Raw genomic sequence first — 15,256 nt, 5'->3', positions numbered from 1 at the left:
GGGAATCCATTTTAAAACGGGGGACTATCTTCTCACTGTACACACTGAAAGCCCCCAGCGACCACAGTGCATTGAACGAAGAGCATCTGCTGCAGACCTCTGGCACTGCCTCCAAATCCACTGCCCCAGAGCGCCAGAGGGGTTCAGGAAAAAACATTGTGGAGAAGTGCAGGTGACTTGTGTAGTGCAAAGGGCTGCACAAACAACCCGAACACGGCTTTAATCTAGCATATACGGGTGAAATATCTAATAGAATATATGTATATATATATATATATATATATATATATATATATATATATATATATATGTATGTGTGTGTGTGTAAGACAAGGGAGAGATGTCTGACTCAACCACAAACTACATTAAAACGTTTCAGCACCATGGACAGAGACAGTAACAGACAGGTTAGAGCCAAAAAACAATACAAACATGGTATAATAACCACCATTGTTAAATGGAAAACTGATAGTTAATGCAATTGTAGCTAAGAGATACCCAGATAATGTTTATGACCAATTATTAACCGAGTGTTACAAATATCTATACAACAACAACTGCAACTGATAAATAGCACAACAGGTAAAAGGAATATATAATATAAAGTATAGCATTACTAATAATTATTACACACTATTAGTTATCACTTCATTGTTTGTTAACAGTAAAATATGCAGTGGCCAATGATTCCTCCAGCTTGCATGAGTAGACTTTGTCTTTTTCCCCACTTCCAAAGTTGCAGCACATCCCGGTGATTAATGTAGTAGCGTCGCATGGCATTTAAGAAAAAGAGCTTGTCACCGACAGCGAGCGACACTAATAAACATTTGCATCCAAAACAAAATGCCACTAATTGCCTCGATTGCCGGGGCGACCACTTAGACTTCCCCTGAAGTCGTAGCCATTGGCAGTATCGAGGCAAGACGCCCTTTTCATCCTTCCTGCCATCAATTAAGGACTTAATTTCTCTAAAGTCAGACAGTGACTGCAGTCTAATTTCTCTCCATCAGAAATGCCATTACTGGGCTGTTTGAACATTAAATCATTTCAGAGAATGGAACCGCCTTTCCGTCTTGATGAGACACTAGCAGTAATGTTCAAAATGACAAAAGTAATGAACAAACTGCGAACTTGACAGAGGGCCAGAAAACAGCGAGGAACGCTGGTTTGATGCGACAAAAAAAAGAAAACACAAGTGGGCTGTGGTGTGATCCGGCTCACGCAAGGACACATCCGTGCATTGTAAAAAAATAAATAATGACAGAACGTCCTTTACCTTGTGAAAGTGTCTGTTGTATAATCTCTAAATTGCCACAGGGCGAAAGCAATATATAATAGCTTAAAACTGATAGCATTAAGAGCTCAGCGCCGGCACGATACCAAGTGAGCCTTGCTCACAGACAGGGGTTGAATCTAATCTATTGATTATAGCGCTGAATGTTCCAGTGGGAGGCGGAATGAGTTATTTCAGGCCCTGGCGTGAAAGGGAGTCGAAAAGAAGGAGACGAGAAAGGGAACAATACCTGAGAACAACAGGACATCCAGGTGCCAAACACGAATGAATAACACCTCACCGAGCAAGCAAGCAGGGAGCAATGTGTGTGTGTGTGTGCATGTCTTTACGTGTGTGTCTCTGGTTATGTGTGTGTGTGTGAGTGAATTAGTACAAAGAGGGGAAAAGAGGCGGCTGAGGCGCTGCTCGGAGTCGACGAAGTGTTTTCTCTCTGGCGGCCTGGGGAGGCGTGGGAGTAATAGATTAAACCAGTGTCTCGGGGCTCATCCCATGGCTAACCCTGCCCTATTAAGAGTGGCAGCGCAAGTCTTTCACAGTCACTCCACTCCACTGCAGTGTGGACAGGGCTGCTGGCAAGGCTCTCAGATGACACTCCACTGTTGTGAGTACTCGGAGGAGGGGGGGGTGGAGATGCTTCGAGGCAGCCAAGGACACACACCCATGTGACTGATGGCAGCACAATAAAGTGAGCATCTCTTCTCCACAGTGCTAGAGCCCCCCTTCGCTGTAGTATTCAGAGGGACAACAAATCGCTCTCTGGGGCGTGTGAGCTTTTTTTCTCAGCTGCCGATAAGCTCATTGTGCTCCGTGGTCAGTCGACCTGCTCACGGCGCGATGATGGCCAGAGGTCCTTAGCATCCTTCTGCACGGCGGCGTCTTGCTGAACTGTCAGTCAACGACCGCGGTGACCTCTTGAAGGAGGCGCTCGTACGCAACGGAGGATGCCGGGGCCACACTCAAACCGTCATCACGAGTCATGATTGTCTCGTCTCAAAAATCTCCGCGCAGTCCTTTTTTCACCTTGGAGCGGTCCCAGGAAATGAGTCGTTCGGCTCGTCGGCCGCTTGTTGGGTCTGTTAGCGCTCGCTGCGAGCCAAACGGGCAGCTCATTAGCTCCCAGTGGATGGGTGCTGTCGCCAGGGATCAGGAGGATCTTCGCCCTCGCTGGAATTAAGCATCCGGACGCGGCCTTAATGGTCGCGTGGAGGAATGCGCCGTCTCACACGGCCGCATTTAGAAACGTGTGATATTCTGGGCGTGTCTGGCTGAGCTTCGTTTTTTTGCTCTCGCAGGATAAATCGCGCGAGTGGGTGTTAATGATTCACACGAGGTATTGTAAATATATAATGCCGTGGTAAATGGATTTAAGACGACTCTGCACATCACAGATTAAACACTTGCATTATTTATTTTTTCCACCCTCTTCAGGTAATACCTGTGTTCAGCACAAACAAATGAAATCAGCCCGCTAATGACTCACCGGGGTGTGATAATGATTCTTTAAAGGGGGGAAAGGTTCGCTTCAGCCATTGTTGTTGGCAGAAGACGATCCCCTGCTGCATTGCCTTGAGATTTGAGGAAAGTATTGAACTCTGATCCTGATACTGAACCGAACACGCAACGAAACGGAGAAGCTATTCGATACGAACACGTCGCCCTGCTTCTCCCCCCAAAATACCCAGAAGGCTGGAGAAAAAAAAACAGCTGCAACTCACACTTTGCAGTGCGCAGGGAGCTCGCCGTGGGGGGGGAGGGACCAGGAACAGATTCTCTTCATGGATTTCCTCTTAGCATATCATCATCAACCGGCACATCCATTGTTCAGTATTCACACGTGTGCATCTGACAATATAAGGACTTTTTTTTTGTATTGTGTTTGAAGCGTAATACTGTACCTGCGAGACTGTGATGCCCTGATTAGTCCCTGTCCCCCCCTCCCCAACCACCCCTCTGTTATAAATTAACAAATTCCCTTGGAACATAACAGGTTCAACTGGCAGAAGCAAAAAAAAAAAAGTTCCTTCATTCAGTATCACTGCCAGTGCAATGAAGGTGCACATTTACATATCAAAGGGCGCTGCACCATGTCTGGAATTTCAAGTGTGTTCTGTTGTGATGTTGAAGAGCAGCAGCACTGACACGAGAGGAACTCAGGCTGTCCTCCTTACAAATTCCACCGTTGATACACTTCCTTGTTGTGTCCGCGGTAACCCGTAAGAGGTGCATACACCACCGGAGCCGTAATGAGACACTTCAAACGCGTAATTGAACATGCATAGGTGTGTGCAACTTGCTTAAGGATGATATATGTGTGGGTATGGGTGATACTTACTCGTACAGCACCGGTTCTGAGCGCATAAGTAGGTCATCTTCCAGGAAGGAGGAGGGGCGGGGGGGGGAATACGAAATGATAGTCAGAATTATCGGTCGTTTTCTTTTTTCCCTTTCTGAGAAATTTCCCTTATGGCCTCCCGATCTGATTTGATTCTCCCCAAGTCAAGCGTTGACACATTAGCACGTCTTCTCATTAACTCTGAGTTTCTCATTACCCCTTTCCTGGCCTCGTTTTATGCCGAGTTAACAACAGATATCCTCAGACATACTTGGACATTGGCGGATCTCAGACACATAAAAAAAAGGCAGGGGAGCTCTCAACATTGCTGTTCACACCCAAACCAGGGAGTGCAAATTAAACTGAGAGACGTGCATGACAGTTAATCATATGGCTGTCCATGAATTGTTCCATGGGCTGCTCTCTCCTCCGTCTTCTGAGGAATTGAGCTGCAATTTGTTCCTCCGTCGTCATCTCTTTTCTTTGCTGCTACTTAATAAGCATCTTTAAGAGCAAAGCCCTCTCCGTCCCGACTACAGTGCGAAACAGAATGGATGAATATGTCAAATTAACTACTTTGTGTTCAGTGATGCGTCAAATGAGTCTAAAAAAAAACATCATCTGACATAGTTTAGATGTGTGTTGTCATTGAGCACAGAGGCTTTCGAGGTCACGTAACCCGCCCTCTGGTGGCAGGAATGTGCTCACTCAACTCTTTGTAGAGGAAGTAGTCAGTTTGAGTTTGTTGACGCTGTTCGCTTATTAGCTCCAGATAATTAAGGTGTTTGCTCAACTCAGAATGACGGCCAAGTCAAACTGTAGTCAAAGTATCTGCATCTTATAAAAGACATTGCTAATGTCTGTGTAAAGATAGCAGTGGCTACATAAACAGTGCAGTTAGGGGCGCTTTCACATCTGTAGATGGGTTCCTTTGGTCCGGGGATTTTTTTTTTAGGCAGTCTTAGTATACTTCAGGACTTGATTGACAGCATTTACCCTAAATAACTGTACTGGGAAAACAGACCTGACTATGTTTTAATTACCAAACCAAACAAATTATGAATGAAAGGCTGGCCGGCAAACTGTGTAAGGCCTCCAATGTATGTATTGTAGGTTTCTTGTCCATTTTAACTTGTATTTTAATTCAAATAAACCCTTATTGGGTATCTAGTGTAACTATGTTGGGCTAGCTAGCTCTTTTACTAGCTCTTTAAGCTAGCTACCATTAGCAGGAGTCAACGATGGAGCAGTGAATTCATTTAGATTCAGTGAGCAGCGGCTAGCTAGCTTTTAGTTGCTAGCTCTCTAGTTTTAGCCTTTAGCTGACCGTCCACCGGTCAGACCGTTTAGCTGACACCAAACCGCTCGAACAAATGTGTATTTGTGTATTGGCTTTGTTATGCTGGATTAGCCTGCTAGCAATTGTAGTTCTCGCAAGATAACCGCAGGGCTCCCAAGTGTCACGCATTGAGCGTGACTGTCACGCATTTCGGTCTTAAGTCACGCCCTCCCGCCACAGATCGTATTTCTCACGCTGAAAAAAAACTCTAGGCTATTTAATGTGCCGCAGCGTGTAAACATGACCTGGTCGCGCTGCCCTCACCGTGGAGGAATCAAGCACGTCTCCCCCGAATCCCCTGCCAATCAAAAAAAAGAAATGGGCTACACGACTAGCCAATCAGAAAAACGTATCTGTTGTATCTGGGTGAAATGTAATCCAGCAACCAATGAAAAAAAAGCTAATAATAATATGGGTGGGAGGGGGGCTGGTCTGTGGGCATACGGCAGGGGCGGAGGAGGAGGAGGAGGAGGAGGAGGATATGTCACTCTTACCCGTCTTAAAAACTTGAGAGCCCTGTAACCGCAGGAGTCTGAGGTGGTGTGACGGGGCTGAACACGACTGACCCCACCGGCACCAAAATAATCAAATGTAGAATATTATGTACGGTATTTGCAGTAATTTGTCAAATGTAACACTTGGATGCAAGTGTGTGTGCAAAGAGCATTTCCTCATCACACTGCACAACACAGTGTCCTCCGGTAGCAGGCGATTACATACAAACCAGCCGGTCATAAAGGTGGAGCGTTCGGGCCTGTATCCTAACTGCGGTGAATGATGCAGCATGTTGAGATGGAAAGCAATGCGGCTCCCGGTCCCCGTGAGACGATGGCTAATGAGGCCTGCGTCATGCACACCACCCGCTGTCCATCTCGCCGGCGTCGGCCTCCCTCCTCCTCCACCTGTGTGTGGATTTCTGCTGAGCAATGCAACGCTGTCTCTGTGGTGGTTCAGGCACATTTATGATGTACTGTGGAAGACAGCCTCTTATTAGGTGATGATTCATATATATCATATTTAATTGGCTTTTTTTCAAATACACCATATACATCTCAAATAGTAAAAATGTCATATTTTAATTATCGCCACATGATTATCGCTTTTCTTCCTGTGTCAAATACTCAAAGCAAAGTACAGTGAGTCCTTTTTCATGCAGATTTTCCGCCAACTCCCAGCAACCAGCAGGGAAGTTTTTAGGCTACTTTGGAGGTGTAAACTGACGGGAAGTCTTTCAGTTTGATTGTGGCGATCAGAATTTGAATGACACCCGCGATGAATCCCATTTTGATAGGTGACTGTTGCTTTCGGGGAGCTCGGTCTCCGCAAGGTGTTGTCACTTCTTGAGAGAGATTGAAAGGGACAGAGTGTATTTCCTGTTGAAGGATCTTATAGCTGTGCCGAGCCAGTTGCATCTGGCGCACTGTAATCAAACCAATCATGGCGGTTGATGGTCAATGATTGCTTTCAGATTGGCTTGCCTTCACATTGCTCTCACTCCTTTTTTTTTTTTTTACGGACACCTGCTGTAGCGGCAATACTGTGAAACCATAGAGATGGAGGGGGAGACAGAGGGCTGGAGAAGCATCTGCTACCGCCGAGAAATCAGGACGGCAAAGCCTCTGATCATTTCTAGTGGTTGGACTCTAATTAGATCGCTAATTCAGGTGCCTTTCGTTTGGCGAGCCGATACTGGTCATGTTTATCTCGCCTCGAAAGAAAATGCTTTCTTCTTCTTCTTCTTCTTCTTCTTCTTCTTCTTCTTCTTCTTCTTCCATCCTCTTACGGACATTCCGGCGGTGTCATTACCAGCTGTTTTGCAGTCGGCGTCTTTTGGAGCAACCCCCAAGCCCCAAGTCCTGGGGCGGGAAGATAGCGTTGCTGCCACCGTGATTTACACGTTAGTCAATTTGAAATACACCGAAAGGAATGTCTCTCATGTGACTGCATGGCGAGCGGAGCGTGACCGACTGGGAGCTCGCCAAGTACGGTCGGTCACGCATGAGCGGCCAGGAGACGGGCAGGGGCACGAAACACGGGTGTCACAGCCGTCGGATGTTTACACCTCCGCTTCTGACACGCCGAGGATTCAGATTCCACCCCTCGCCTCTGGCTAATTGACCCTGAGCTGATATGTCAGGAGCTTGAGGAGGTGGAACATATGAAACCCCCTCGAAGCTCTTGTTGGGAGAACTCTTGTAAAGGGGCGTCGTCTCTTTTGCTGAACCAAGAAAGTGCAGCTTGACTTCGGGGAAGGGGGGCATTGATCTGGCCAGGAACGAGAGAGTGTCTCATATGAAATACTGTACAGGAAGCACCACACTGCTATTGACTGAGGGTATCTAGGGGGATCTGTTGGCGGTAATGGAATATGTTATGATCAAGCATGTTTTTGAGCACCTGTATCTTCATGCAGAGCAACCTCCAAACAGAACACACGCTCTAGATACGGCCAGTCACGTTTTCGCGTCGGCCATCTTTCCGTTGGTTGCAATGTGCAACCTCGTCTCTAGATCGGGGGACCCTTTTATATCAGGAAAATCAAGAAAAAATCATGGTATAAATCCCTCCCCGCCCCAAAAAAAAACATGTTAGGTATCAAATTAAACATAAAAATCAGGGCTACAATAATATATAATCCCGATGTACAACCTTTAAACACAACTCAAACAATAAATAGGATTAGGGGTTATTAGGGTTAAGGCTTAAAGGGCTACCCCTAGAACAAAATTGGATGGATATTACCATTGCAGGGAGACAGTTTCTCCACAGGACAAAGCTCATGTGACCAAAGAAGAAGTTTATAGCTCCATTATTTATATTTTTAATCATGTTTAATTGACGATTCCCAAATTTTTCACCGGATGTTGAGCCTTTTTTTAGGGTGCCCCCATGATACCTGTTTATCGTTTTATGAGAAGTTCTGCAGGGTAAAATAAAAGAAGAGTACTTTAATTGGCCTCGTATTGTTGTATTTTAATATATTTTGAGGAGAAGCCTTTTTTATCAGGTATATTATATCGGGTAAAATACACCCAACGTTAGTGATGGTGTTCCTATATGTAACGTTAGTGTTCTCGGGTTAAAGCGTGTTATCGTCATCTGTGACGTGTGTTACTACTGAAGTTCTTCTCTACGGGCTGCAGTGCTATATTCACATCACATCTTATGTATTTTGAGTGACAACATAAACAATTTAAAGCAACAAAATTGTTCTCATCATCTGTGACATCATATCTGCGTTTGTTACTACTTACGTTCTGCTCTACGGGCTGCACTGCTATTTCAATGCATTTTGAGTGACAACATAAACATTGGAAATCTTCCAAATACTCTGACATTTATTGGCTATGAGGAGGCTGATGTTTACAATTGATTGCAGTTGCTCATCCTTGAAAATGCTGACAAAAAAAATAAGCCGAGGGCAATCTCGCTGTCAACGCGGATGCTCTTGTTCACTTACTGCATTTCTTCAAGTGCTCTTACAGGATGAATGCCACGGAGAAAGTAAATTAGAGCAGAAGTGCAACCGCGTGCTGCACCAGCACAACAGTAAGGGTTATCGAAATGAGCCGCAAAAGCAATATTAACTGGACTCTTTTCTGTTTTCTCTTTCAAGCCCCTGGACTATGAAAGCAAGAAGGCGTACACCTTCAAGGTAGATGCCTCCAACGCTCATCTGGATCCACGATTCCAAAGCTTTGGGGCCTTCAAAGACACGGCAACAGTGAAGATTAACGTTTTGGATGTGGATGAGCCCCCGGTGTTCAATAAGCCCTCCTATGTGATGGATGTGTACGAGGACACACCCGCGGGCACCATTATCGGAGCGGTGACGGCACAGGATTTAGATGCCAGCAGCAGTCCAGTCAGGTAGAGTTAATCTCTTCAGTCTGACACAGAATACTCTTTACACCCGAGTAGCAACGCTGTTGAACTCCGCGTGAAAAGTATCAAATGAAATACTGGAAACAGTGGCGGCGGGGAGTGAAGACGGGCCCCAGAGCGCGCTAGTTATAAGTTAAAACACACACACACACACACATTTGTTGTGTCTGATTTTACAGTCGATTTCTTCGGCTATGGCACTGGGAATAGCTCTTTTTATGGACTCCATAAAATATTGCGCCGCTAGGGCTAAAATGCTACAACCTTTGGTCATGATTATTTTAGGTTACTCATGACTTATTTAGATTATGTTTAGCAGTGAACATGTTTTTTTTATTGGTGGGTAATATAAATGTCTTATAGAAGTTTCTTTTAAAAACACCTTTTTACAATGCTGTATAGAAATAGAGAAATAAGCGATATGTCTTTTTATATCATCCAGGATGACTGGATCTTACTCTGGGGTAAATACTGATTATGGACGAAGTGGATCTGACTGCACATCTTCTTCATGAGAGGCTTTACTATTGAACCAAATATCGCTGGTTACTCCCGCGAGGATAAGAGAGCTGAAGGGAGAAGTACTGTGATACTGCAGCCAGTGATTGAAGGTTTTAGAACTCTAATCCATTCATCAATGTCTCCAGTCGCCATGCGTCGATGTCATCGCGGCTTTAATCTTGAGAGTATTGTCAGCTTTACTCAATCAGAGGACTAATCAATCTATGCAGAGCGTTTGACATTGTCACTGTCATGTAAAATCTGCTCGCATCATCTCCCGGCAGCTCCGGACGTGTCGGCGACGTTCCGGTGCAGAGGCGATTTTATAACTGTATTAGTGGCCCCGTTCGCTTCAGCTTTGGCCAACAGCGTCCTTAAAACCTCCTCTCAAGCAGCCATGCAGGTTGGTGCTTTGTTGCCTCTCACCTTTTGATGCAGGGCCTTTGTTTTAATGAGATTAAAGCGTTAAAAAACGTTTAACTTTGAACAATTTTCCTTTAGAAGCGTCTTCTGTACTGTGACGTATTCCTCAGGAAAACTGAAAACGGATATTTAAGAGGGATTTAAATCAAATTCTTTGCATTTAACCCGCAATAGACGAAATCTGTGAAGTAATCAGCTTTATTTTGTACAATTATTATACATAACCCCTAACCACACACTTTTCTCAGACAGGCATCAACATGGTCTCACATTTCTCTCAAAGTTCAAACTTTCGCATATTTAAAAAAATAAGCGAAACGAAAGATCAAAACCTGTTTTCAAGCCCAAACATTTTTAACAAATTTAATTTTAATGATCAATCTACGAGGTTTGACACATGAGAAATGATTACCAGTAACTCGTATTGCTGTAACGTCTTTTTCCTCTGAAGGCCTTGGTGCAGGTGTATGTGTGTGTCTGTGTGTGTGTGTGTGTGTGTGTGTGTGTAGCCAACACTGAGCACAGTGTCTGTGTAGCTGTAAAGTGAAGTGGCAGCATTATGTTTTTGTCAGAATTCTTTTGTTCAACACTCGTGGCGGTTATTCAAATGGGCCGAGTATCACACACGGCAGTTTTATTCTCACCCACATTCTGAATTAGCAAGTTAATGCACATAACACATTGAAGACACTGCAACAATTCACACAGTCTAAATTAAACATGTCAGCTCATCAGTAGTTTGGTATGCAAAGCGAAAGGGACGGAATATTAATGCAAAGTCTTTTTTCCTGTAGTTTTATTTCATTCGCTTGAATTAATTTCTTACGTTTTGATTGTTTTTCATAGAACTCAAACATGTGTTCCTTTTTCTAATGAAATTCACAGCCTAATAAAATGTCCCCAGGGTCCTAAGTCATCTTACGGTGCTGTAGCGCTAGTCTCTCCTGGATAATTATCCAGTGGGACTCTGTTTTATACGAACCCCCGATCCGTCTCCGTGCAACCACACGAGTTCTCACACGCCACCCTGTGTTCCAGCATGCAACTTGAGTGGCGGATAACAATAGACCGGCAAAAGACAAAAAGAAGCGCTTTCCTTAAAATATGCATGAGAACCTTTTTGTTTGGGACCTCCTCTCACAGCCGCTGCTCTTCGCTCGGCCGCGTCGCAGTGACGGTTCTCGGAATATGTATCGCAAATACCTGTTGCGTGCACATACGTTGTTTTTTTATTAGGAATATTCTATTCCAGGGAAAACAAAAGAATACAGGACGAAGCAACAAGCGCATTTGTCTCCGGCACTTTAAATATTTATCAAAAAAGCACATCTGACATTGTTCATTTGTGTGCATTCGGAGAGCAGCCTTGCATTCGTCACTTCAGAAGAATAGACGCGATGACCCATCATGCATAGGGAATCATGCTTTTAAAAGTCTTTTAGTCTGATTCTTCTATTTAGCGGTATAGAGCTGAGTTATCTCCAGCTGGGGGAAACAAAGGGGCCTTATGAATTCTGCATTGTTGGCCGCTTCTCGAGAGCTTCTCAAAAGTTTAATGGGTTTTTCCGGACTGAACTTTTGGCCTCTTGGTCTCAAAGGGTTGCATCGCAAATCCCAGCGGAGACGAAACTGGAAGCTCTAAAATAACTGGATATCTGTGGAAAATGAACACAAATTGTGCCTTAACTTTTTCCTTGAATCACTTTTTTTGTATCGTGCCTAATCTTCTGGGCTAAATTAGCATTGCGGCAGTTCAAAGTAGGTGATAACGCCGTAATTAATTTCCCTATCTGCAGTTCTCAGTACTGACTCCAGCTTAAGTAGACTCTTTAGATCCGTGATTTCTTTCTCACAACTGTTGATGAGCTCTATTCTCCTTGAAGATAACGGAGCGATTGAACCAATTACAAGTAAAACCGTTCTGATGTTTTCAATCTCGCATGAATATAAAAGAAAAATGTAGGTTCTGAAACCTTTTTTTATTTATTTATTTCGAACATTTATACTTTACAAATTGCAGGCGCGGTGGCTTGGGTGTGTTCTCTTCCTCAAGGAAAAATTCAAAAACATTCATACGCTGTGATCTAATCCGTAGTATTCCGGCTGTGTCTAATCGCTGGGTGACGCTCACACTGTAACGTACGCTTCGGTAGCAGCTTGACTCCAGTAATACCAACAACCCCCCACCAAAAAAAAGCGTTTGTGCCCCGAGGCTAAATTGTAAGCCATTGATCTTTTGAACTCTTGATGGGAGTTTGGCCGTAATATTTATCAAAGAGACTCACACTAAACTAGTTTGGGCACGTTCGTGTTCACTTCAAGGCCGTGCACGCCACACAGAGTTTAGGGGAGCACTTGGACGAATCAGAATGCGAAGGAACCAAAGCTTGTTAAAAATAAATCTCCTGAAATGAAATCATTTTTATTAATGACGTGGCGGGTTTTGAATGTACTCTAGGCCTCTTTCTATTAATGACTCATGTCCAGTTTGAGTCTCAATGGTGTAAAATAAAAAAACAAGCATGATGAATATTAATAGGAAACACCCTTTGAAGATGAACGAGCTCGCCACGAGAAAGATCAGGCAGAATGCGGCACAGAGATTCCTTAATGTGAGTAACTCGGCCTCTAACCTGTGGAAGTTCCCCCGAGCAAAGCATCTCACCCGCTGACCTTTGACCCCCTTTGTGAAGAGGAGTGAAGCGCAACAACATGTTTTCTCCTCTGGGAACTCCGCCGACTGTCACACAATTATTAATGAAAGAAATAGCCTTTTAAGATCAAATAGCACGGCGGGATGAATGGCGCTGTCGGTGGCGTGCCGTTCGCTTTCAGATCTTTCGCGTGTCATCGTTTGCATTCAGAAGCGACCTCGGCCCGAGACCAAAGAAGTATCCACCGCACCCCTCTGTTCTCAGACAACCGAAACCAGGATTTTTACGCCCGAAAAATGTCATTTACGTCCCCCGAGGAATGCGTGTGCCCAGCATGGCCGAAGTGCAGCCGCCCCCATTACAAGATTGGAACGTATACGCGGCCCTCAGCACATTTTCTGGAAATGACCAATCAGAATGAGTAATGAAGGCGACGCCGACATCACATTACACCTAACTCATATACATGAGACCAGAGGGGGAAATCACTGCGGTTTAATTCGCTGGTTTGTGTTGGAAATGGACGCCATTAAACAAACATTTCCCTTTTTTTTTAGGTATTCCATTGACTGGAAGAGTGACATGGACAGCTACTTTGACATCGATCCGGTGGAGGGAACGATTTCCACCAACGAACTCCTGGACAGGGAGAGCATCGCCCGGCACAATATCTCCATCGTGGCGACCAAACTTAGTGAGTATGACAACAAGATCGATGGTGATTCATGCCGGTGTCGTTGTCCTTCCCCCCGCCATAATCTGTGTGAAGGATTTAAACACACTTTTACTCAAGTCAATACTCAATCCCATTTTGCTGGAAAGGTTTATAGGTAACTATAAAGCATGATGGCTCTCCTGGAGGGATGTATCTTCAGGACATTGCCTCCTCCAGTGTACCCTCCTCATTTTTTTTTTAACCGTCTTTTCTTTTTTAACACATTTGACGACATTGGAAGAGAGCATCGTGTTGCCAGAGTCAACTTTTACTTAAAAAGTGAGCTTCACACCGAGCAGATGCGGCATGTCGTGAAGAGCAGGAACAGACGCGGCGCTGCAGGTTTTTTTTTTTGAAGACGTGTCATCAAGCTAATTATGTTTTTATGAAGGAAGTGGAGCAAATTTCCGGATAAATAAGCAAATCCATCGTCATCAAGTCATCAAATCTGCTGAGAACCGTCAAAGTCATTATCCCAGACGCTGGCTGGTGCTCAATCAGAATTACACACGCTGTATATTCATTAGGACCGACTGTGAAATATGAGCTGTTAAAAATTGAGTCATTGTCGCCTTGGAAACTGATATTACTCACTTCCCCTTCAAGGTCATGGTAGTGACATGCTAATTCTGCTCCCAGTGTGTGTGTGTGTGTGTCTTTTGTGCATAAATGTCAAGGAACTGGAGGATGAGGTAGACTGATGGGCAGGCGTGTAAATAATCCACACAAACAGATTTCTTCATTCATATTCGGAACCTTTATGGGACGGGACACAACCTTTGTATGGGAAGCGTTCTGGTTTTCTCTGGAGTAACACATTCCAATCAAGGGAAATGCAAGAAAAATACCATCATTAACTTTTATATCCGTTAAAAATGTGCTCATAAACTAGCTACTCAACTCCAACCTCCAGCCGTCTTTCTTTCTTTTTTTGTTTATTTTGCAGGGACACACCAATTAGCCAAAATTAGCCGGAGAAGCTAATATTTATCTGCTGCCCTCCGGCCAGATTTTCTCGCATCTCTAGTTGCTAACCGAGGTGTAAACAACGAGAAAAGAACTCCATGGCCCGTATATATCTGGTGGCTACATAAATAAAGCCTCTTGCCCCCCAGAGGCGTGTCCGTCGTCAGCTGATGACACATGTCACGCGTCATGGTAGCGCTAAAAGGCCATTTTTTACGGCATGTTGTTGCGGTGAATCAGCGGCGGTTCAAGTCGCGGCAACAAAAACAACTTGATTTTGGAAAAACATCATGGGTGGGCTTGAAATAGCCCAAAAGTCGTCTTTATTGCGCCCTAAATGACTTGCAAATGGTTGTGTACAACTCGTTGACATTGGGTCAGGGTGAGTTGGTTTATCGTGTACTCGATGCAGGAATTAGGCAGCATTCCTGCACATCTTTGCCTCGCCCACGCTCTCATCCTCTGATCCAGGCCTCTAGCCTCTCTGGTTCCCCTTTAGAGACTAGTTTCCACCGTGAGAGAAAAGAACAGAGTTCACGTCCAAAGCCAGTGTTAACGGAAATACTGGTTGAACTGGTGAAACAGATATGGAGATAAAAACACCAGCAGCCTGCAGTTTGTATCCCAACTCCTGACTTCATATATGTCTTTGACCTTGAGCGAGATTTTGCAGAACTTTGAGTTCTCCGCGCTCCGAGTATTGGAAAAGATATATATTTTTTTACGGCTCCTCTGAGGTGCATTCCATTATCATCTGTGGGATGTTGTCTGTCTGCTATTCAGATTCGAAAACCATGAAGAACAGCGATAAATTCGGAAGCGAGACACCTTGAAACCCCGACTGCAATAATGCATTGTACGAGGAGAGGTCACGCACTGGAGAAGCAAAAAAAAAACATTCTGACATTTTCTCCACCGTGGAGCATCCTCACTTGGCCCCGCAGAACGCTTTTCAATAAATAGTAAATTCCTGCACAGCTCCACATTTGACCCGTTCCTGCGTCTGCTGTGTGTCCTTGCTGCTAATGCTTTTCAACACTCCTCCACCCACACCTTGTATTGCCCATTACAATGACTCAGAGGGAAATAATCCTAACAATACGGAGTTGTTGGATGACATTTGCCTCAAATATAAAAGGCGAGCGCG

The 15,256-nt window shown here is 44.5% G+C and overlaps 1 protein-coding gene across 1 annotated transcript in view; it reads left to right on the top strand.

Annotated features, from left to right (window-relative positions):
• Nucleotides 1-15,256, top strand: part of LOC306751000 (cadherin-12-like) — a gene marked incomplete at its 3' end in the record, with an annotated part of 64,402 nt that overhangs the window by 35,716 nt on the left and 13,430 nt on the right. Inside the window, exons 6-7 of the mRNA XM_079234497.1 lie at nt 8,582-8,835; nt 12,986-13,122. Coding sequence (XP_079090623.1) covers nt 8,582-8,835; nt 12,986-13,122 — 391 coding nt within the window. The remainder of the gene's footprint in view (nt 1-8,581; nt 8,836-12,985; nt 13,123-15,256) is intronic.

Source organism: Taurulus bubalis (genome assembly GCF_910589615.1).
Source record: "Taurulus bubalis genome assembly, chromosome: 18".
Lineage (NCBI taxonomy): Eukaryota > Metazoa > Chordata > Actinopteri > Perciformes > Cottidae > Taurulus > Taurulus bubalis.
The sequence above is the reverse complement of the archived record's forward strand: the minus strand, read 5'-3'. Positions and strand labels throughout refer to the sequence as shown.